At 55.3% G+C, this 23471-nt stretch overlaps 1 protein-coding gene across 4 annotated transcripts in view; it reads left to right on the forward strand.

Annotated features, from left to right (window-relative positions):
* LONRF3 (LON peptidase N-terminal domain and ring finger 3) overlaps positions 1 to 23471 on the forward strand; it is a 132074-nt gene that overhangs the window by 82027 nt on the left and 26576 nt on the right. For 2 of the 4 annotated variants that reach the window (XM_047843409.1, XM_047843408.1), the window contains exons 6-9: positions 9575 to 11090; positions 14867 to 14985; positions 18730 to 18852; positions 22748 to 22903. In XM_047843409.1, coding sequence (XP_047699365.1) covers positions 9971 to 11090; positions 14867 to 14985; positions 18730 to 18852; positions 22748 to 22903 — 1518 coding nt within the window. In that variant the 5' untranslated portion in view covers positions 9575 to 9970. The remainder of the gene's footprint in view (positions 1 to 9574; positions 11091 to 14866; positions 14986 to 18729; positions 18853 to 22747; positions 22904 to 23471) is intronic. The other 2 variants (XM_047843410.1, XM_047843411.1) reach the window with 2 other exon arrangements.

Here is a 23471-nt window from a genome sequence, read left to right on the forward strand (position 1 = left end):
TTCATGGTGTGCGGGGGCTCTTCTCAAGAAAGGTTTCCCAGAGGAGGAAGAATTTGGGTCTCAAAACACAGGCAGCACCCCTGACTGGGTGGGGCACTGAAGGCAGGACATTGTCTCCACAGGGCGTGTGTGAAAACGCACACAAGGCCGCAGAGGTTCCTTGGCTGTAAGAAAAGCCTGAGTCTTGCAGTGGGAAGGCACAGGGGGGATATTGTACCGGCCAGAGGGCAGACCTGGGGGGTTTGATGGAAGTCCTGTGATGAGGAAATGACTAATAAGGAAGCCCACTGAGAAATCAAATGCGCCCAGGGAGACAGGTTTTTATAGGAAGACAAGTATCTTCCGAGATCACGAAAAACTGGGCTGTCCACTTGAAGTTACAGGACCAAATATTCCAGACCCTCATCATTCAATCACTCACTGAGCTTGTATTGAACACCTACTATGTACTGGGAATTGTGCTGGGGGCTGTGGGTTCACAGGTGCCTGAGACTCGTGGCTTGCCCTAGTTCATGGTCTAGAGAGGAAGACACTTGGATGATGACAGAAGGCGTATTAGGTGGTGGGTTTTCCAGAAAGTGTAAATTCACCTCCTTCTTTCATTTTTTTCTCTCCCTTCCGGTTTCATAACTTAGAGAATTGTACTCCCCCCCAACCCCACCAAAAAAAAGAAGAAGAAAAAAAAACCCTAGCAGTTACAAGTGTCTGAGAAAAATACAAACATACCCACGTATCTTGGTTGACGGTTAAGTCTGATTACACTCCACTCAGCAATTGCAGAGCAGATACATACTCCCTGGTGAGCAAACAGTAGAGTTTCAGGGAAAATTTGTAATAACTATGAGCATATTATAGAGTCAGAAACCCAACTTACCAAACAGATTCATGAGAGAGTGGTTATTTCACAGTTTTAAGGTATCCTTTATTTTATTTTATATTCTATTCTATTCTATTCTATTCTATTTTTTAAGTAGGCTACATACCCAAGGCGGAGCCCAACATGGGGCTTGAACTAACGATCCTGAGATCAAGACCTGAACTGAGATCGAGAGTCAGATGCTTAACTGACTGAGCCACCCAGGCCCCCTGAAGGTGTACTTATTTTAGAAGAGATTCACAAAGTTACTGAATTTGAGTGAGCATGCGTTTGTTCTATTCCCCAGGGCTTTCAGATAAGGCGTTTATAGAAAGTGACTTGTCCCATTTCATAGCTAATTAGTGGCCGAGCCTAGGAATCCAGCTCATTCTTTCTGAGCCCCAGACTCTTCACTTGAGCTTCCCTGGGATAGAAGGTTTGCTTCCAGACTACTCATTAAACACTAAGTACAACGAAGGGAAAAGAATGTCTTAAAGCTCAAGGGTGCGAAGCCGTAAGTACAGTGACAACCACCTAAAAACTCAGATAAAGTACCTCTGAAATGATCACGTGCTGCAAAGTGGTCGATGGGAAAACAAGACTTGAATTCCTTAAAAGGGATTTACACGTAAAGATCTAGGAACTCCTCAAATAGCATATTCTGTCTCTGGGACCTTGTACAAATCATTGAGCCTTCCTCGTTCTCTGTTACTCATCGTGTGTGTGTGTGTGTGTGTGTGTGTGTGTGTGTGTGTAATATTTATTTTATTTTTGAGAGAGCACGAGAGCGTGTGCACAAGTGGGGAAGGGGCAGAGAGGGGAAGACAGGATCCCAAGCGGGCTGGCAGCAGAGAGCCCCATGTGGCGCTCAAACTCACTGACGCTCCAGCCGTGATAAACTGGTAGCGGTTCCCTAATGAGCCAGCCTCACTCACCTCCAGGCTTTGCAGTAGCTTTTTCCTCTGTCTAGAATGCGCAGCCCCTTCCAGCGCCCCTTTCCTCCCCTCAGCCCTGTAATCCTGCAGAATTTTGTGTCCATGTTACCCACCTGAGAAGCCTTCCACGGATCAGAACTCTCCTCCTCTGTGCCCCCCATCAGCGCGCTATGCGTCTGTCTTAGCAGTCATCACCTGATTAAAACTGCCTTTTCCCATGTTGGTCTCTCCCACTCAGTTCTGTAGGGCTGTCTTACTCTTCATCCTGTTTCCAGAGGAGCCTTTCGAATGAATGATGAATGTTTAAATGCTTTGTAAATGGCAACTTGCAACACGAGTGTTAAGTATTACGTAACATTACTGTGTTCGGGCTGGTTATTTAATATTGTTGGCCTACTCACCCATTTGATAATAACGAATATCACATTTCAATTACATCATTCTGGTTCCTTCTTTTTTTTAATGTTCATATCTTTTCGAGAGACAGCGTGAGTGGGGCAGGGTCAGAGAGTGGCCGGGAGGGTGGGGGGGAGCGGGAGCCGGGACGAAGGATCTGAGGCGGACTCTGAGGCCTGACTCCGGGCTCGAATTCACAAACCGTGAGACCATGACCTGAGCCAGAGTTGGATGCTGGTTCCTTCTTGAACCCAATGCCCATAAAGGCTACCTCGTAGTGAGTATTTAACTTGGGCTAGGTTCTGTGGTAAGATTTGAGACCTATGATCTCGTTTATACATCATCATAGTAATCTTATGAGCTAGGTTCGATTATAAGCATCATACCCATTTTTCAGATGAGAGAACTAAGGCAGGCTCAAAGAGGTTAAGTCGCTTGCACAACATCAAACAGCTAGATTTTGAATCCAGGTGCTTTGAGTTTAAGATTCAAACCCTAATTCTAACATCTCCCAGTTCTGCCAAAGTTTTCAGATAAGAACACTGTCAACAGTGGAAAGCAACCCACAGAATGCGAGAAGTGGGAGAAAAAAATTGCAACTCACACATCTGATAAAGGATTAATACCCTGAATAGAGAGAGAGCTCTTAAAACTCAACAACAAAACAACAGACAACCCGATCTAAAAAAAAAAAAAAAAAAAAAAAATGGGCAAAGGACTCGAATAGACACTTCTCCGGAGAAGACATCCGGATGGCCAACTGGCATATGAAAAAGTGCTCAAATCACTCATCATCAGGGAAATGCAAGTCAAAACCAGAATGAGATGCCACCTCACACCCACGGGGATGGCTTTTATAAAAAGAAAACAGCAGAGAATGACAAGCGTTGACGAGGATATGGAGAAACCGGAACCCTTATGTGTTGCTGGTGGGAAGGTAAAATGGTACAGCCGCCGTGGGAAACAATATGGTGGTTCCTCAACAAAAGCAGAAGTAGAATGACCAGCCAGTCGCCACACAAGCCAGCAATTCTCCTTCTGGGTGGATTTCCAAAAGAAGTGAAAGCAGGGTCTAGAAGAGAGATCGGTATACTCACGTGTATAACAGTACCGTTTGCAACAGTCAAAAGGTGGAAAGGCCAGAAATCCGGACGCAGGCTACAACATGAATGAACACTGAGGACATTGCACTAAGTGAAGACAGCCAGGCAGCAAAAGACAAATACTGTATGGTTCCACCGATCAGAAGTTATCTGGAGTTGTCGGATTCACAGAGACGGCAAGTAGGATAGCGGATGCCGGGGGCTGGAGAGCATTGGGAATGGTGGGCTGCTCTTTAACGGGTGCTGAGTTTTGGGTTCGCAAGATGAAAACGTTTCTGGAGGAAAGTTTCTGGGAAGGAAACACCTCTACTCCGAAGGCAGTCAGCACATATTTTACTCGCAACAGTCGGCAGATGGCTGCGGGTCCCTTCTGTTCCCAGCAATCACATCGCGACTAACTGCACTGTGCATTTTCCATCCCTGGTAGCTAAGCCCAACAGTGACGCGGGGCATCGTTATTAATAGGTGAAGGACACACAAAGAGGGAGGGGAAGTGGCTTGGGCTGAGTCACGCAGCAAAGTTAGAACTCCGAGCTCCCAGGCACTCACCTCGCTCGCCCACACACCTGGCAGCCGCGGAGACTTGCTCCTTTTTGTAACCTGGGCGACCAACTCTGGCCAACCAAGTGGGTCTGATTTGTCTTGCAGAGAAATGAAGCAGAATCGTCCTTGGGATGGTATCTTGTGCTCTTTCTGTTTCCACCGGTTGGCAGGAAAACAGAGACCCCCACCACTTGCTGAATGACCTTGAACAACACATCATTGGAAGTCTCCGGGCCCTCGGCGTTTCCCTTCAGTAAAATGTAGGCAAGAATTATTGCGACCCAGCACCCCGGAGAGAAACTCGGGATGAGCCAGGGAGAGAAGGGTTGGGGTGCACTGACCAATCCATTCTGCACTATCCTTTACGTGGATGGACCCCCCCCCCAACCTGGCTGAGCATCAGAATCACATGGGTAGCCTTTAAGAATAGAAATTCCATGGGGCGCCTGGGTGGCGCAGTCGGTTAAGCGTCCGACTTCAGCCAGGTCACGATCTCGCGGTCCGCGAGTTCGAGCCCCGCGTCGGGCTCTGGGCTGATGGCTCGGAGCCTGGAGCCTGTTTCCGATTCTGTGTCTCCCTCTCTCTCTGCCCCTCCTCCATTCATGCTCTGTCTCTCTCTGTCCCAAAAATAAATAAAAACGTTGAAAAAAAATTAAAAAAAAAAAAGAATAGAAATTCCTGGGCCTCGACCAGCCCAGCTTACTTCTACTCCTTTCCTCCAGCCGTGTGGCCCCTACCGTGAAGGGAACCCCTTCGAGTTGAGAATTGAGGTGGTCCCTAACTTCCCTGGTTAAATAAATCCTCTCCAGCTGGGCTCAAGGGCACCTTCTCAATGAGCTGGGAAGCAGTGTGGTCTGTCTCCTTGGAGCTCTCGCTTAGACTCACTGATCCCCCGATTTTGGCATCTCACCTACCGCCGGTTACTTTTCCTTAAACCTTTGCCTCCCATTTCCTCAGTTAGCTACGGGAGCACAAGCACCGCGCCGTATCTTTCTACTACTGTCCAGAAATGCCAGCTCCAGTAGGCACACAGTGTATGTTCAATAAATATTTGTTGAACTGCAAATCGTCGTAATTCGGAAACCGGAAGTAGCTTCCTCCTCATCTGGGGAGACGTTCCGTGTCTCGAAGCTTTCTGCTCACACGGAAAGAAGGTTCGACAAAGAGACAGGAGCCCTCGCTTGCGATCCTGGCTGTGCCGCAGACTGCCACCGCGACCCACAGCAAGTCACCCGCTTCCGCTAGCCCTCAGTTCCCTTGTGTGCGAAGCCAGGGCTGATCTGTCAAGTTTTTACACTTTGAGTTTTTGGCTCTGGGTTTTGGCTACTCTGGATCTGCAAGGGGCCTTTTTCGTGTCGGTGCCGTGAAGGCCCGCGATGCCTTTTTTCTCCCCTGTAAGGACTGCCTAATTGATGGGTCACCCCCAGTTTATCAAAGGAGAAACTCAAGAAAAGAGTAAGTGTGTGCTTTGGCCAAGCTTCCATGCGTAGCGTGTGTGTGTGTGTGTGTGTGTGTGTAGAGTTGTATAGTCAACTCTTAATTATCTGCGTGCCCGCCGTCTCCTCTCTGAGTGACCCAGGGCAAAGGCATGACCTCCTGGGTGGATGTCCTCTTGTCCCTCTGCACTCTCCCACCCAGGGCCAAAATGTCCACTGCCACGTTCAGTAAGATCTGTTCAAATACTGTCCTTTGAGGAGGAGGCGAAAGATACGAGACACTAGTCTTGCCCTCGTGGAACCTTCCAGTCTGTCTAGGAAGCTGGATGCGTGAAGGGAGCACCTGGGAGTCAAGTGCTGCTTTGCTACCTCTCCAGTGCCTACAACAGGGCCTGGTATAGAGCAGATGCTCGGCAGATATGTAAAAATAGGTGGACACTGCCACGGTTTTCACACTGTTTATTTTAAAGACGGAAAAGCCTGTCTTCAATAAAATTCTATTCAATGAAATTCTAACCCAAAGCTCACAACGAAACAGACAGACAGATGGACGGGTGCGGTGCTGCCCTGGTGGAGGGAGCTAGGGTAAGAGCCTGCCAGCTGTCTCCTCTGGGCCCCAGAGAGGTTTCCCAGCGCCCAGTTGGAAAACTCACTGTAGGCAGTTGGAAAGGAGGTGCAGCTCAACCCTTGCTCTTTTTCCTGGTTGACCTTAGCCACACTGGGTGGGTGGGGGTGGGGGTGGGGCCTAGCAAAATAAATGGAGGTTTGGAGAACCAGGGACTCCAAAGGGAATATCTGCATCTGAAAACATGTTGTCAATCTCTTCTGTCCCCTCCTTCTAGGAACTCTAATTAGTAAAAACAGAGGGGAGGAGGTTTTGAGTAGGAGACCTCTGAGTTGGTCCACAAATGTATATCGAGGTAATATTTATTTGTGTTTTAAGTTTATTTATTTGTGTCTTAAGTTTATTTATTTGTTTGGGGGGGGTGGGACAGCATGAGTGGGGGAGGGGCAGAAAGAGAGGGAGAGAGAGAATCCCAGGCACGTTCTGCACCGTCAGTGGAGAGCCCGTTGCGGGGTTCAAACTCACGAACCTTGAGATCATGACCTGAGCTGAAATCGAGTCGGTTGCTTAACCGAATGAGTCACCCAGGTGCCCCGTATTTCTTTACTTTAAATAAAGAAGGAAAGAAAGCCACTGTGGTAATTCCAGCATTCCATACAAGCCCATTTCAAAGTGTTGTCCTACAGGCGGTCCTGTGATTTGCAAAGACAATGGAAAACTCTCATGGAGTCTGTCTGGCCAGTGAGATGGCGCTGCCCCCCCCCCACTTTTTTTTTTTTTTTTTTTGCACCAGCACACCCTGCATCACCCTGGCAGCTATTAACATTCCTGGTCAAGTTTCTAATCAACTTTGGGCACACACAGATGCCAAGGGGGCTACCCGGTGAGAGCACCTCTCCCCCATGCCTGCAGGACCCCTGCCTGCTGCCTGACTTGGCCTTCTCCTTGTCCCTCCAACCCCGATGGGCAAGGGAGGGAAACCAGCCCAGGGGATACTTACTTGTCAAGGTGGTCCAGGGAGCAAGGCACATCTCAGTTCTGCATCAGGAAGACAATTGGCAGTAACCAACACCGATTTTTAAATTTGTCAGGGGCGCCTGGATGGCTCAGTTGGTGGAGCGCCGGACTCTTGATTTTGGCTCAGGTCATGATCCCAAGGTCATGGGATTGAGCCCCATCTCGGGCTCCACACTCAGCTCGGAGCCTGCTTAAGACTCTCTCTCTCTCTCTCTCTCTCTCTCTCTCTCTCTTCCCCCCCCCCCCCAAGCTCACGCTCTCTCTCTAAAAAAAAAAATTTTAATTAAACTTGTCAAAGGGATAAAGATCTTGAATTAAGAAGTTTTCATCATTATTCGTCTCACGACCCTTTCATAGAAATCTCATTACCTGCCCCTCAGACTGTCCCTCCTCACAGGTATCAGAAGGGGCAGACAGAGAATTAATGCTGGGGACCCTGCTATAGACTGAAAGTGTTGGTCCCTTCCCCATTCATATGCTGAAACCGAATCCCCCTTGTGATGGTATTTGGAAGTGGGGCCCTGGATTAGTGCCCTTATACAAGAGATCCTGGAGGGGTCCCTCACCTTCCACCGTTTGAGGACACAGCCAGAATATGGCTGTCTATGAACCAGGAAGGGAGCCCTCGCCAGACACTAAGTCTGCTGGAGCCTTGATCTTGGTCTTGTTCAGCCTCCAGAAGTGTGACAAATAAATTTGTTTCTTATAAGTCACCCGATCTATAGTGTTTTCTTATGGAGACCGGAATGGACTAAGGGCCCATTCAACAGCTGGGGAAATCGAAGGGCGAAAAAGAGCTTCCCTTAGTAGGTTACAGGGAGCCCCCAGCTTCTCCTCCACTGCCTGGCATGGCCATCTCCTCCCTTCTTGGCCAGTCCCCTGACTTCCAGATCTTCCAAATCTAGCTCAGGCCTGACCCTGACGAACAGGACAGCGGACTAGCCACCCCTGCCCTTTCACTACTAGTACTGCTGACTTCACCCCTTTGTCCAGGTCAACGCCCCCCCCCCCCCCAGCATCTGGACTAATCTTGCACTTAAGTAGTTGAGTTGGTATCGTGAAATCCAGTCTTGGGTTAGAACCCACTGAGGGTGAGAGCTCCAAGGAGCCTTGGAGATCGGGAGAAACTAAGAAGTCCGTGGAGGACTTGCCTAAAGTCTCATAGCAAGTCATGGCAAAGCCAGGGCTACAAGCCAAGTTTTCCTATGAGCGCCTTATGCCTTACTGGCTACATCCTGAGTTCCTTGGTTTCTTTTCTTGGTCTCTTTCTCCTCTGTCCCAGTGTCCCTTCTCCCCTCTGACCCTCTCCCCAGGCCTGTCTCGCCAGAGGGAAGCTCTAGAAATCGCTGCACAACAAGGGACCCGTTCTTTGGGACCTTAGCGTTGACTCAATGGGGAGATTAACGATCTAAAGAGACACACGCCCCCGACGGAGCCTGTGGTCCCCAGCTGTGAAACATGACTTGATCGCGACCAAGATCATCCCTGGCATTTGTTCCGAACCCAGAGCGGCGCCTCCCAGGGTTTAGGTCATTTGCCCAAGGTCACTCAGCTAAGAAGTGGCCACAGCAGGAGCCAACTGCAGGTGTTCAGGCCCTGGGGCGGCGCTCCGCCCCTGCACGGCCCCAGGAGCCCACAGGCCCTGGAGGATAACCTAGCCAGAGGCAAGCCCAGCCCCCGCCTCCCTGCTCGCAGCAGCGGGACCGACGGGGAAGTGTGTTACTCCCTTAGGGCTCCAAGCCCGTTTATTTGTGCGTGGGGCTCCCGTCCGAAGTGTGAGGGTGGGAGCCCGAGCGGCTCACACCGGCCTTCTGGAGGTGAGCGCGGCGCCCCCCGGGCCGCCTAGCCACGGTGAGCCGAGCCCCGCGGCCTGCGCGCAGCCCTCCCGTCCCGCGCAGCGCCCCCACCCCGTGACGCGCGGAGGTCGGAACTCGGCACTCGGGAGCCGCGAACCTCGAGGCAGCTCGGGCCGCCGCGAGTTTCCCCGGAGGAGCGCTCTCCGTTCCTGGCCCGCCGGCCGTTCTCCCACGCCCCCCGGGTACCCACCGACATCGGAGGGCCGAGTCCTCGTGGCCGCGCCCGGCCGGCGGGCCGGCCAGCGGGACCCCCCTACCCACCCCCGGGGCCCGGGGCGTCTCCGGCTCTGAGCGAAGGGAGAGGCGAGGAGCGGGGCACGCAGGGCGCCTCCCTCGGGCCTCGGCCGGCGAGCGCATCTTCCTGGCGGCGCGTCCCTCGGCGCTCAGCGAGCGCCACCCAACTTCTGCGCCCGCCGGGTGCGCTGCTCCGCGTGGCTCCCAGCACAGGGGACCGAGCGGCCTCGGATGTCCACACTCACTTCTTTTGGGGGGGTGGCTCCCAGAGAAGGCGGATAGGGACCCCGAATGCCAGCAGCCGGGACGGGGCTCCCAGGGCTCGCGAGTCGCGGCCGGGACGGAGGTGAGGGGCGTGGGCTTCCCGGGGACCCTTCCAACACGCTTCCCTCCGCAGACCTCAGCCGTAGCCCGTAGGCGCGAGAGCCTGCAGCGTCTCCACAGACCTGGCGGGCTGCGCACCTCGGGGTACCTGCTTCTCCACCGAAGGGTTGGGGGAGGGGCCCGCTAGCGCGCGGCCGGCAGAGGGGACCTGTTTGCTGGCGGGTTTGGAGGTGGGATGGGGTAGGGTTTGGAGACGGAGAAGCCTGAGACAAGACTTTGGGGTTTTTTCCCACCCTCTCTTCCGAAAAGGAACCACACTGCGAGGGGAAAAATAAGGCGGAGTGTAAACACAAACAACCTCAAAAACGAGCCAAGAAAAGCGAAGCCAAAAGAAGCAAGCGCAACACTGTTACAAAACTGTCTGGTTTTGTAACAATTTCCCTGCCGCCGGCCAATGAGCGGCGTGGCGGCGCGTCACGTGGTGCTGTTTTATATAACACTTTGCTGAGACAAGACAGTTATTAGGCGGCGCGCGGCGGCCGGCCGAGAGCTCGTGGAGGCGCGGCAGCGACCGGCGCGCGGCAGCGCGCGGCTGAGGCCACTCCGATCGGCAGAGGCAGCTCCGATTCCCAGCAGCCCTCGCTCTGTGTTCCGAGTCCCCGGCCCCTAGACGCCTCGTCCCCTCACGCCTGCTTCTCTATCCCTATGGATTCACTTCAGACTGGACAGATGCTGAGCTTGCCCGCCGAGCTCGGCAGCGACAACTTAGAACTGGCGGAGCCGGCGGCATCGGCGGCCCGCGGAGACACGGAGCCCCACCCGGAGGCGGCCACAGAAGGCCCCGCACCTTTAGACGCTCCGGAGCCGGGGCCGGAGTCGGGGCCCGAGCCGGGGCTGGAGTCGGGGCCGGAGTCGTGGCCGGAGTCGGGGCCGGAGTCGGGGCCGGAGCCGGGGCCGGAGCCGGGGCCGGAGTCGGGACCGGAGCCGGGGCCGGAGTCGGAGTCGGGACCGGAGCCGGGGCCGGAGTCGGAGCCGGGACCGGAGCCGGGGCCGGAGTCGGAGCCGGGGCCCGAGCGGGAGCCGGGGCCGCCTCCTCAGACTTCGACGCCGGAGTGCAAAGTCCTGCTCACGAAGGCTGACGCCCTGGCGTCTGGGGGGCGCCTCCGGGAAGCCCTCGAGGTGTACCGCCAGCTCTCCGAACGGCAGCAGCTGGTGGCCGAGCAGCTGGAGCAGCTGGTGCGGTGCCTGGCGGAGAAAGTCCCGCAAGGCGAGGCTCCGGCGCTGGCGCCCCCGGACGGGAGCGGTGCGGCGAGCCGCGAGGCGGCGGCCGAAGAGGCAGGGGCGCCAACCGCCGCCGAGGCTACCGAGGTGTGGGACGGCTTCAAGTGCCGGAAGTGCCACGGCTTTCTGTCGGACCCCGTGTCCTTGTCGTGCGGCCACACCTTTTGTAAACTCTGCCTGGAACGCGGGCGGGCGGCCGACCGGCGGTGTGCGCTGTGCGGGGTCAAGCTCCCGGCCCTGATGGTGGCCGGCGGCAAGGCGCGCCCGGCCCCCCAGCGGGACGGGCAGCAGGCGGCGGCGACGACGACGACAACGACGACAACGACAACAACCACGACGCCGCAGCCGCCACCCGCGGCGCCACCGCCGCCGCCGCCGCCGCCGCCGCCGCCGCTGCGGGTCAACGTGGTGCTCAGTGGCCTCCTGGGCAAGTTGTTCCCAGGCCCGGCGCGGGCGTCGCAGCTCCGGCACGAGGGCAACCAGCTGTACCGCGAGCACCAGGTGGAGGCGGCGCTGCTCAAGTACAACGAGGCGGTTCGGCTAGGTGAGCCCCCCGCGGGGCCGGGCGGCGGGGAGGCGGGGCGGGGGTTGCTCGGAGTGGGGGCGCGGGAGGGGGCGCCGGGGGGCGGGGCCGAGGGGGGCGCGACGGGGGGCGGGCCGCGCCGGAGGCCCCCGGGCCGGGGTGGGGGAGGGGGCGTCTGGAGTCCGGTCTCTGACTCTGCCTCGGTCGCTACCGAGGCATCGTTTTTTTTTCTGTGTCCCTGCCCGTGTCTCTGTCGCTCTTTGTCTTTCTCCGTGGCGCCTCGTAGCTTTCATTCCTGCGCCTGCCAGTCGGCTTTCGCTCGGTGTCCCTGTTTCTGGGTCTCCCTCGCTGGTCCCCTCGCGGTTTTGGCCCTCTGTCACGTGCGCGGGGCCGCCGCGGCCGCCCGGCCGCGTGCTCCCTCCGCACGCCGGGGTCCCTCGGACACCTGCCCGCCCCTCCCCTGCCGGCGGAGGAACTTCGCACCCTCCTCGCGCTCCCGCCGGGGCCGCGACGTTCGCTCGGCGCCCGCGGCCGCCCCGCTCCCCGCCCGGCCCCGGGGCGGCCGCCGCGGCGGGAGTTGGCCCTTCCGGGGCCGCGGCTCCCGGTGGGGTGGGTCCGGCGTGGAATTAGGTCAGGAGAGCACTGGTTGCATAAGGGCCGCGAGCGGCCCGGGCCGGGCGGCCCCTCCTCCGCGCGGGCGGGCGGGATTGTGTAACGGCTGAGGTAACCGAAGTGGGCCACGCTCGCCTCGGAAACCATCCCGCGAGCGTGTGCGGGGGGGAGGGGAGCGCTCGCGCCCCGCTGCCCTGTGACTCATTGTCACCGCTTCCTATCACAGGATCCTCGGCCGAAATAGATGCCCCCCCTCCCCGCCCGCAGCCCGCGCGCCCTCGCCGCGAACCCCTATCCCGTCGGCCCGGCGGGAGACCCGGCCGTCAACTGCGCGGGGATCCCCGGGACCGCGCGCCCGCTACGGAGGGGGCACGCCTCGGACCCGCTGCCGCGCGGCCCGAGGAGCCGCGGCTGCGCTTAGCGGCTTCAAGGGCAACGTGGGAAGCCTCACGGCCGGGCGCCAGAGCTCCCACGCGTAGCGGCTCCCCTCCTCCCGCCCCGCCGCTCGCCCCGGTCCCCTCCGTGTCCGGACCCAGGAAGTGGCCGCAGAGGCGCGGGCCGGGTAGTGCCCAGCTCGGGCCGGCCGCCAGGAGCTCGGCCGGCGGGGCGCGGTGTCTGGCGAAGCGTGCCGGGGAGGAGGCGGCAGGGCCGGGCAGGCAGGGCTCTGGGATCCGGGGGTGCCCTGAGCCCGACTCCCGACGGGCGGAGGAGAGGGGTGGGCTCGAGTCTCCACGTGTTGAATCTCCACCCGAGATTGCAACAGGTAATGGGGTGGGGGGGAGGAGGAACGAGGGCTGGCTGGGCCAGGCTGGCACCCGAGGGAGAGAGGGACCCCCACCCCCACCCCCATGCATATCCTGTGGCCAGGGAAAGCGCACTTTGAGTCTCCTCCGGGCTGGCGAGTGCTGCAGAACAAAAGGGAAGCGTCGACTGCAAACTCTGTAACGTCTTGAGAGCAAGTAAAGAGCACTCAGGCAAGCCCTCTGCACGGCCCCCGTGGGCGGGTGGACCCCCAGGGGAAGGACCCCCACAGAACCCGTCCCAGCAGCTGCAGCTGGAGCTCAGTCCCTGGGTCCAAGCAGGAGGGCCCTTAAACCCAGATCTCCAAGGGAGGTGTCATTCCTTTTATTTTAACTTTTATTTATTTACTTATTTATTTATTTTGAGAGAGAGACAGAGAGAGGGAATCCTAAGCAGGCCCTGTGCAGAGTCCAGACTCAGGGCTCGATCCCATGAACCGTGAGTCCTGACCTGAGCAGAAATCCAGAGTCAGATGCTTAACCGACTGAGCCACCCAGGTGCCCCTCAAATTTTTATTTAAATTCCAGTTAGTTGGGGCTCCTGGGTGGCTGAGTCGGTTAAGCATCCGACTCTTGATTTTCGCTCAGGTCAGGATCTCACGGTTTCATGGGTTCAAGCCCCACTTTGGGCTCTGTGCACTGACCACCGGGAGCCTGCTTGGAATTCTCACTCTCCTCTCTCTCTGCCCCTTCCCTGCTTGTGCTCTCTGTGTCTCTCTCAAAATAAATAAACTTTTCAAAAACTAAATTCCAGTTAGTTACAGCACATACAGTGCAATATTGGTTTCAGGAGTAGAATTCAGTGATTCATCACTTACATACTACAGCCTTACCCTATTAAGGGGCCTCCCCAGCAGGCAAGTATCCATGTGCTGAGAGGTGGCCAGTGTCTCGTTTTTCTAAGTACCGCACACCCTTCAGAAAAAGAAAACATGCCCCCCACCCTAGCTTCAAAGCTTCAGCGTCTGACCAACCAGCCGTATGACTTCGAGCAGATGCCTTCTCCTCCCTGGGCTTGATTTTCCTCTTCTGAAGAATGGGTTGGTTGAGCCAGGTGATCTCTAAAGGCCTGTCCAGCCCTGGCGTTTAGTGATTCAAAGTGTTAGTGAGAGAGGGGCGCCTGAGTGGCTCAGTCGGTTAAGCATCTGACTCTGGATTTCTGCTCAGGTCAGGACTCACAGTTCATGGGATCGAGCCCTGAGTCTGGACTCTGTACAGGGTCTGCTTAGGATTCCCTCTCTCTGTCTCTCTGTCTCTCAAAATAAATAAATAAACGTTAAAATAAAAGGAATGACACCTCCCTTGGAGATCTGGGTTTAAGGGACCTCCTGCTTGGACCCAGGGACTGAGCTCCAGCTGCAGCTGCCAGATCGGGCTGTGTGGGGTCCTCCCCCCCGCCGGGGGGTCCACCACCACCACCCCCGCGGGGGCTGTGTCTCAGTCGGTTAAGCATGATCTCATGGGTCCTGAGATCGAGCCCCATGTTAGGCTCTGCACTGACAGCACAGAGCCTGCTTGGGATTCTCTCTCTCCCTCTCTCTCTCTCTGCTCCTTCCCCGCTAGTGTTCTCTCTCAAAATAAATAAATAAACGTTAAAAAAAAAAAAGTTCAAAGTGTGAGTGAGGACCAAGCTTGCTTTATTCCCAGCAGCCTTGTTTATGTTCACGCACATGTGGCCATCTGTAAAGAGAGGATGGAACCTCGCAAGTGCATTCAGAGAAACTTCGTATGTGTGGGACTTTGTAGACAGAGATGTTGCTAATGTCACTAAAAGACTAACCTGGACTTGCCTTTCTGGTGGGTAGGATGGGAGTCACATCTGGCCACCTCCCCTTCTCCCTGCCCTGGCCTGTTTCTTCGTGGGGATCCTCACTCCGAAGCCAGGCTTCCAGTTAGCCACGAAGGAGGGCGGCTAAGGTTTCCTCTATGTCAGAGCCACTAATGCACCCACAGGCCCTCTAAGGAACCACCTGAGAGAGGAGCAAACGTGACTTCCTCCTAGTTGGGGAAGCTCAGACCCAGAGCGGCTGGGGGGGTGTGGCAGGCAGGGCAACATTCGGGCTGGACATCGGGATCCCCAGTAGAAAAATCCTAGGGGCGCCTGGGTGGCTCGGTCGGTCGAGTGTCTTGATTTCGACTCAAGTCATGATCTCACGGTTCATGGGATCGAGCCTTGCGTCTCTTGGGATTCTCTCCCCGCCCCCCCCCCCGCCTCTCTGCCCTTCCCCCACTCACACTCTCTCAGAATAAATACATTAACTTTTAACAAACTTCCCAGATAACTTGCCGTTTGCTAAGATCCATCCTCATACAGGACTTATTATGTGTTTGTGCTGGGACCATTAATGAGAGCTTTTTTCCCCCCCCCCCCCCTCATTTTGGCAGCTCCAAACGACCACTTGCTTTATAGCAACCGGTCTCAAATTTATTTCACCTTGGAGTCTCACGAGGACGCACTGCATGATGCAGAAATAGCATGTAAGCTCCGCCCAATGGGTTTTAAGGTGAGTGGGATGGGAGGGCTGGGAATGGGTTGTACTATAGACAGGAAATGGCAGGAAGAGCTGCCTCCCCTGGGAGTTTGGGTCACTAGAGCTCAAGCAGAGCAGGGAAGAGGCTTTGCAAAGGAGCTGGGGGTCCCTTGGCAAAGGGTGACTCAAGAGTCTGCAAGGGAACCGGATTCTTCCCCAGCTTACTTACTCACCTGATGGCCTGCCAAGCAGCCTGGGCTTTGTTCAGAACTTGTCCAGAACTCTTCAGAGCATGGACTTAGCGGTCAGACCACCTGAGTTTCTGTTATGTCCCAGTTCTGCTACTTTTAGCAGCCGTGTGGCCAGGGCAAGCTACTTAACCTCTCTGGGCCTTCTCTCCTCGTCTGTACAATAGGGGGATATTCAAAGCACCCACTTCAAAGGGTTAATCGCGAGGATTACACGAGCTTATACATGTAGGGTGCTTAGAACGATGCCTGGCCCGTAGCATTATGTGTCCAATCATCATTTTCCAGGGACAGTAGAGAGGAGCATGAGCGAAGTATGGCTGGCTGGTTGTGTCATTTCCAGTCCTTAATATAATCGCCTGCTGGTGGCCCTAAACGTCTGGGTCACATTGGATGGGTAGGGGGAAAGCCGGGTTAGGCATCTCTCAGGATTCTAGGATGCGAAGCATCACTTTCTGCGTCTCGGGCCTCAGGACCGGTCCTTAGCCACACGTCAATATTTTGTTTGGGAGACTAGGTTCGGGCCTGAGCTCTACTGCTTGCAAGCCAAGTGACCGTGGGGAAGTCGCTTCACTCTCTGGCCCCCAAGTGTCCTTGGTGGCAAAGCGCAGCTATTACTAGTCACCCTGATCGCCTCCTGGGGATGTGGTGAGGGTCACGGGTGAGCGTGGCCAAGGGGCCATGCTGGGAGCGCTACCACTTGCCCGGCCTTGGTGCAGTGCTGTCTCGACGTGAGCCCCGGACGCCTTCTTCCGAACCCCAACTTAGCCGGGTCCTGATCTGTGATCCCTTATCTGAATCCCGTGGGGCCAGAAGCGTTCAGAGTCCAGAATGTTTCTGATTGCAGAAAGACCATATACTACGTGGCAGCCTCGGCGAGCTCTGGACAGCGCTCCGCAATCACACACGCTAATATTTCTGCAGTACGTTAGGTGAGAATTTGTGAGAATTCACACTAAGCGACTGTAACGCAGTCCATATCACTGTAGCCTGGGTTTTGCCACACCTGATGACTTTTGACGGCAGGAAAACTGTGTCTTATCAGACTGTTTCTGGAACTAGGACGCTCAGATCAGGCATTTGTGGACGTGCACACGGAGCCATTAGGGTCCGAGTGAATCCCGTATGTTCTTTGATGAGAAGGTTTTTGGGGGGGGGGGGGAGTGGAGTAGCATATTCTCTTTCCCAAGGAACAGATTTTAAAAGTCACCAGTGTCTTGACCCAAAGGAGCCTCGGTGAGAGCATTTCACACTTCACAGCGGGGGCAGGTCAGCAAGCTGCCTGGGGGTCAGAGGAGTCCTCTTGCAGCTTCTTCCACCCCCACCCTCAACCTAGGGCCTCAGGGTGGGAGCCTCGACAGTGGATAGCGTGGTGGGAAGCAGGGCTGAGAAGCGGTGGACCGTTTCAGATGAACTGGGAAAAGTGACTTCCTCAGTGAAATCAGAGTTGACCGAAGTAGTAAACGGGAGTTTCGTTTCCCCCCAACTGCTGGGGTAAGCAGAGCGCCAAAGCCAGAGAACGAACTGTCTTGGGGGCTGAGAGAAGATTTGAGTGGATGCATACCATTCAAAACCAGCTCATACCCCGATTTGCATATTTCCCACCCTTTCTTTCTTTCCTTCTTTCTTCCTCTCTTTTTTTTTTTTTTTTTTGAAGTTTGTTTATTTTGAGAGAGAGCGCGCGAGCAAGCAGGGGAGGGGCAGAAAGAGAGGGAGAGAGAATATTCCAAGCTGGCTCTGCACTGGTAGCTCAGAACCCGGTGCCGGTCTCGAACTCACAAACTGGGAGGTTGTGACCCGAGCCGAAACCGAGAGTCAGATGCTTAACCAACTGAACCACCCGGGTGCCCCATTCCCGCCATTTCTCTGTGCGGTGCCCCTAGGGCAGGGGCATCTCCTGCAGCCCTTTTCCAGCCAACCCAGCCAGGCGCAGTGGTACTCAACATACCCTGCTTGTGGAACGCTCTCGGTGGGCCGGGCTGGCTGCCCTGAACGGGTGGCGTGTCTGGGTTGCTATTGGGTATGATTGGAGGGGTCCCAGAGGCCTCTCCAGTCCCCCAACACTTATCTTCTCTAGCTGCCCTGAAATGTCAGGCAAGCCTTTCTCCAGGGCGCCCCTGGTAAGCACTGCTGGGAGGAGCCGTGAGGGAGGCCATCGACACCCAAGTATCAGCCGAAATTAGGCCCCAGGAGTGGGGCGGGGGACACGGGGGGAGGTCCCCGAGAGGATTGGAGCAGGGGCCACTGCTCAAGAAGGCAGATCCCTGCCGGCGCCTGGAGCCAGGCTGGAGCCAGAGGGCACCTCACCAGGGCCTGTAGAGGCATGTTAGGGGAAGCTGGGAGTGCCCAGCAGCTGCAACCTGGATCATCTCCTTCTCTAAGTTAGACTCAGGGTCAGCCGTGGAGGCAAGGGAGTGGGGAGCAGGCCCCCGAGGGGCACCCTAGATGACTCAGGAGCAATGCCCTCCCAGCCAAGTTGCAAGGGCCACCTGTCCCAAGGCACAGAGAGAGTATAGCCCTCTTCCCACCTCTTTTCTTGTTCCTGCCTCTTCCCCCAGAATGCTCGTCTGCTACCTCTAGAGTTTCTTTGCCAGGGCAGTTGGGCGGGGACCCCGAGGAGCCCTAAAACTTTTTATACTTTTTAAAGATGTGGTGAGGGAACAGAAGTGAGCTGAGCCTACAGGACGGAAAGCATTTGCTTGGTCCCTGGTTGGCCCTCTGAAGGGAAATCTGCTTTATGGGGAAGAGCATTCTGGGCGTCGTGACCACAGTTCTAGTTTCAGCTTTGCCACTAACTACCTTGACGTCTTGGAGAGGCCATGTCCATTCCCTTGGGCCTCTTCTGAAGAATGATCAGCAAGTATGGGTGGTCACTCAGCAGCCAGTAATGTGAACTAGATCTCTGCTTGATGGGCTAGTGAATAGAAAGGCATATTGGAACGGGTATTAAAAGCTGGCTAGTAGGTGCTTCAAAGATGAGGGTTCTTGCTACATTTGGTGATCCCTCCAATACAACAGTGGGGCAGCGGGAAGGTCGTATGGCACAGGGATTAGGAGATTGGACTTTGGTATCAGTCGGACCCAGACTTAAACCCTGATTCCACAGTTTGCCTTCTGTGTTACTTTGGGCACGTCACTTTTCTGGGTCTCAGTTTTATTTTCTGTAAAATGGGCTTCAGACCATTTGTCCACATGTATAGGACTGTAGATAAGACAGTTCTTTTTTTTTTTTAAGTTTTTATTTACTTATTTTGAGAGAGAGAGAATAAGCAGGAGAGAGGCAGAGAGAGAGGGGGACAGAGGATCCGAAGCAGGCTCTGCCCGATGTGGGGCTCCAACTCAGGAACCATGAGATCAGGACCTGAGCCGAAGTCAGATGCTTAACCGACTGAGCCACCCAGGAGCGCTGACAAGAGATAGTCCTTCTAAGCCCCTTCACACAGTAGCAAATACTCACGAAACATTTAGCCAGTGTCAAGAAGTCGATAGATAAATAAGAACAGGATTGAATGCCGATGTTTTCTTCCAGGCACACTTCAGAAAAGCACAGGCCTTGGCCACCTTAGGCAAGGTGGAGGAAGCACTAAGGGAGTTTCTATATTGTGTGTCCCTCGATGGAAAGAACAAAAGAGCAAGATCTGAAGCCCAAAGGGTGAGTTGAGATGGTATCAGATCCAGCTGCCCAGCGGGCTCCCACTTGTCTGTCTTGTCCAGGGAGGGACTGAGGGAACTACCCTCCCTGGCATTTAGGGCCCTGAGTGGGTGGCTCCCTTGGTTAAGGGGGCAGGAAGGAGACACAAGTGCCAATTGATTGCTCAGAAACACACCGTCCTCTTGGCGTGTGCAATCAGTTTGAGCAGTTCCTGCATTTTTGTAGGAGGCTCTGAGGCATGTTCTTGCTTCTTAAACTCAGGGTCTGAGCTGTGAGTGGGAAAACCACACCAAACCAAATCAAGCCAGATAAGTTAACAGGGGGATGGAAGATTCTGGAGATTCTGGCCGTTGACCAGAGGTCAGGGGTGTGGGGCTGCCTGCGGTTGTAGAACTTTGCTTTGGCTGAGTCACGGCCTCACCGGACACACAGGACAGCCAGCTCCTCACCAGGAATGTTGGTCACCATCTCCCCTGCTATATGCAGAACTCTAGCCTTCAGCCTTTGCTAGAAATAGAACACACACACTGTCTCACAGATGTAAGTCAGGGACCATTACGGTATAATGCAAGCAGCCATTCCGACGCTTGAGTGCCAGGAGAATGTGGCTGGTGTGTGTGTGTGTGTGTGTGTGTGTGTGTGTGTGTGTGTGTTTAATTCATGAGATGTTTGCACTGGTGAAGGGCTCAAGGGTCCTCAGTTCATGGACGTCAGTGCTTACTGTTCTGCAGTGTGCTTTCAGCCTGTGTGGCCAACTGGCCTAGAAGTTGGATGCTGACAGACAGTGGTCGCCTCTGCCCTCCTTGTGCCCCTCCCCCTGTTCACCACCTGTCTCCAGTGCCCCCGCCCCGGTGAGGTTTGGCAGAGCCGTGGACGAAGAAAGGGAGCAAGGGACAGGACTGGCTTCTGAAGGCTCGGGAAAGGAATCTTTAGCAAAATCAGTGAACTAGGGGAGCCGAGCTCTGGAGGTTCTGCCCCACACAGATTTCTTCCTGGAAAGTTGCCATGGCCTGGTTTGGGAAAGTGGGCAGGGTGTTCTTGAGCAGGGCATGGTGGCAGAGAATGTGCTCCAAGCTGTGGACCCTTCCCCGAATCTTAAGTGCAGTCCATGGCGTGACTAATAACAATAACAGCTAATGTTTATCGAGCAATTCCCAGTGCACCAGGCCCTGTGCTGGGGCTTTCTGTGGGAGATATGATTTCATCTCCACAGCATCCCTTTGAGGGTAGGTGATGTTATTTAATCCCAAGTCACAGATGGGACAGGTGAGGAAGCCAAGGCCGGGAGTCTTTTTCCCGAGGCCACGCAGCTCGTGATTGGAGAAAGGGCAGGCACACCCAGCTCCATCTGCTTCCAGAGTCTGCCTTCCTGGCGGCCCACCGTTCTTCTGTCCCAGGAAGACATGCCAGGCCTCTCGGCGCTCACTGGTGGGGTGGAGGGGAGAGGAGCAACAGGGCTGTCCCGTTCTGGGGGCGGGGGGATCGACAAAGGTTGGTTAGAAGAATCTCGCTCTGGCACAGCACCTCTCTGGAGACCCAAAGACGCAGAAGCCACAGCCTCGGTCCTTAAGGACCTCGCGATCCTGCATGTGTCCTACAAGGGAGCCTAGGCCCGTGATGAGTGTCCCGGAGTTCTGAAGCTGGGGCGAGAACTTAGAGGCGGATTTCCAAGGGCTGTGATGAGGGCACGGCAGCCGTGTACGAACACTGAGGGCCCTCAGCAGTTCTGATTTACTGGATTGTTCCAGTTTCGGGGCTACAGGTTTGACGAAGACGGTCCAGGTTCACTTGGCAGTAATTAGCGACCTTAGACACTCACAGGCCTAGGTTTCTTTTTAGTGTTTGCTTTTACTGCAGATGCTCTTTGCCCCTTCTTGACCCATTTGGGCCTTTCCAAGGCTGACCCTGAGGTGGAATTGACTTTCATTCACGTGGAATGATCATTCTCCCTGAGCGTTGACCCCCACTTTTGTTTTCCAAAGCCGCTGGGAAGGTCTAGAATGAGATCTTAGGTAGTAAAGGTAAGAAGCGAAGTGCAGTCGCTGTTTCTCCCTTGTTTCCACCGATTTCTCTCCTCTGCCTCCTTGCCCCCCTCCCCCCTCCATGCTCTGCCCTCTAATCCTCGTACCTTCGGATGCTGTGTGGCTGCCACCGGAGAGCACCATTGCTCTTTTATATATTTTTTTTAAAGTTTTTGTTTTAATTCCAGTTAGTTAACACATAGTGTTATGTTAGTTTCAGGTGTACGATATAGTGATTCAACAGTTGCATATGTCACCTGATGCTCAGCACGACAAGCAAGTATCGTGCTCTTTGGGGGAGGATTCCGGGGAAACTGCTTCAGAAGCGGGTTGGTCCTGTTGGGCCACTCAGGAGGGCTTCTGAAGGCCAGCTTTGGCTCCTGGGGAGGAGGGGCCTCTGAAAGCTGGCGTTTTTGGCCCTGGGCACTGTGAGTACGTCCCCGCCTCCCTCCTTTACCAACTGAGACCTGGGAAGTGGGTTTCCCCACAAGCAGCTGGAACCCTCGGCCTCTCCCTGGGCCCTGGGATGGATAAGTGTCTTAATTCCATTCCATCCGGTGTGATGAGTACGTATTGGACATCTGTGACGTGCCTCCAAAAGCTGGCCATCTGGTCAGAAAGACGTAGGTGCGCGGCACAATCTGAGGCTGACGCGAGACTGTGTAGCCAGTACCAGGTGCTCGATCGTGGTGCAGCGGAGAGCACGAAAGGACAAGTGAGGTCCCGGAGGCTGGAGTGGTGGCACTGGAGCCAGCCTCAGAGGCCGAGCAGGGTTCGGCTGTGTGGAGAGTGCTGACATCCGAAGGGACATGGTGAAGGCCCTGCTGGGGGCCAGCAAGGGAACAGATCAACCTGGACAGGGTTTGCTCAGAATTTCGGTCCGACTCCCTTGATCGGTAAACACCCTGTTCTCCTGAGCAAGGGCACGGAGCAGCCCTTAAGTGGGTCTCCGAGCAGTACAGCGGCTGCCCAGTGGCAGGCACTTCAACGTGTTTTGGAAGCCAGGCGACCCGCTTTCTTGTGTTCCGTGTTACGTACGGTAGAGACACGTGTCCGCCCGTAACCCGTGCTGGCGCAGGGGAGGATGGAAGCGAGAATGCGGGCAGTCCGCACGAGAACACACATCCTTGCCTCCCAGTCCCTTCTGGGGGTTCTGGGTCTTGTACCTGCCACGTCCCCCCGCCCCGCACCGTATCCATCTGCAAGGGAAACCAGCCGCGGGCTGGAGCCTGCCTGCCTCCAGTGTTTGAAGTTACCTGACAGTCTCCCCACAGCGGAGGCCGGAATGGGGGAGGAGAGGCTGGGTTCTGCTTTTCCCACCACTTTGCCGTGGAAGGGATTGGAAATCCAAGGAGGACGGTCCGGGGAGGAGGGCGCGAAACGGGCCGGCAGGGGAAAGACCTATCCAGGAGCCTGGAGGACGTTTGTAGACTTCTGCCCATGGTGGTGCTACGGAGCTGACTGCAGGCCCAGTGATGTTTCTCGCCTGCCTTCACCTCTCTGTCTCTTTCCTCCTAGATAGGTTTTGAATTCCCACCGTAGATATTTCTATGGAACGCTAGCATGGGAGTGACGGTTCTTAACTGGCCGGGGTGACAAAGGCAGCCGTGGTGAAGTCCAGATGCCTGGGCTGCACTTGAGACCTGGGGCAGCCAGGTGTGGGAACTCGGAGCCTGGAGAGTTCTTACGCTCCCTGGTTCTGATGCACGCCGAAGGGAGGGCCCTTGCCCGGGCGTGTTGGGGTCTCCGGTCCCACGCTGCTTCCCTGGAGTGTCCCCCCACAAGCTGTGCCCCCTGCCCCTCCCACCCCTGCCCCTCTCACCCGAGCACCTGTAGAAAACTTAAGTAGTGAAGTCTTCTGTTTTATGTCACAGCTTCTCCTTAGTTTCTTTTCACCATCAGTCCCGGGGGAGTCTCAGGAACATTTTCCCGATATCCTGAAGTTGTTGGCACCTCACCCTAGATTAAAGGAACACGTAGAGTCAATGGCTACTGAAGGCACCAGTCATAATCTACCAAAGTTGCCACAGGTAAAACTCAACTCGCCCAGCTCGCTCGTGATGCTTCGTTTGGCTGTTGTGTGGGCAGACATGGGAGTGAGCCCTGCCTCTCCTTCGGTTCCTGAGAAAGAAGAAAAGGAGTCGCTGGTGGCCATGTTCTTTGCTAGGAGGTTATATTTCTTGCAGATAAAACTGGATTTCGGGCACGGTCCCCGGGTTCTTTTTTGTTTTTTGTTTTTTAACCTTATTACAGTCGTTTTTCAGTTTTTGGTCAGATCCAGCGGAGGGAGAGATTTGACCGAAGTAGAAAGGAATCGGCCCGCTTCCCCTGGAACCATTCATTCAATCCGGGTGGCTTTATCAGCTTGGGGGCGGAGCCTGGAAAGAGGCCTGACAACCCCTCCTTTCCTGCTTTTTTTTTTTGTTGTTTGTTCAAGCTGCTGGTCTTTGAGCACCAGCTGAGTTCCTTGTGCAAAGACAACTCCATTTGATCCCCAAGCGGAGGTAGTTCTATATTCCCTCGCAGTGTCTTACACATGTGTAGACTTCCAGTATGTATTTGTAGCCAGGAAGAGGGAAGCAATTTGGGAAGCGTTAA

The sequence above is a fragment of the Prionailurus viverrinus genome, chromosome X, assembly GCF_022837055.1.
Source record: "Prionailurus viverrinus isolate Anna chromosome X, UM_Priviv_1.0, whole genome shotgun sequence".
Lineage (NCBI taxonomy): Eukaryota > Metazoa > Chordata > Mammalia > Carnivora > Felidae > Prionailurus > Prionailurus viverrinus.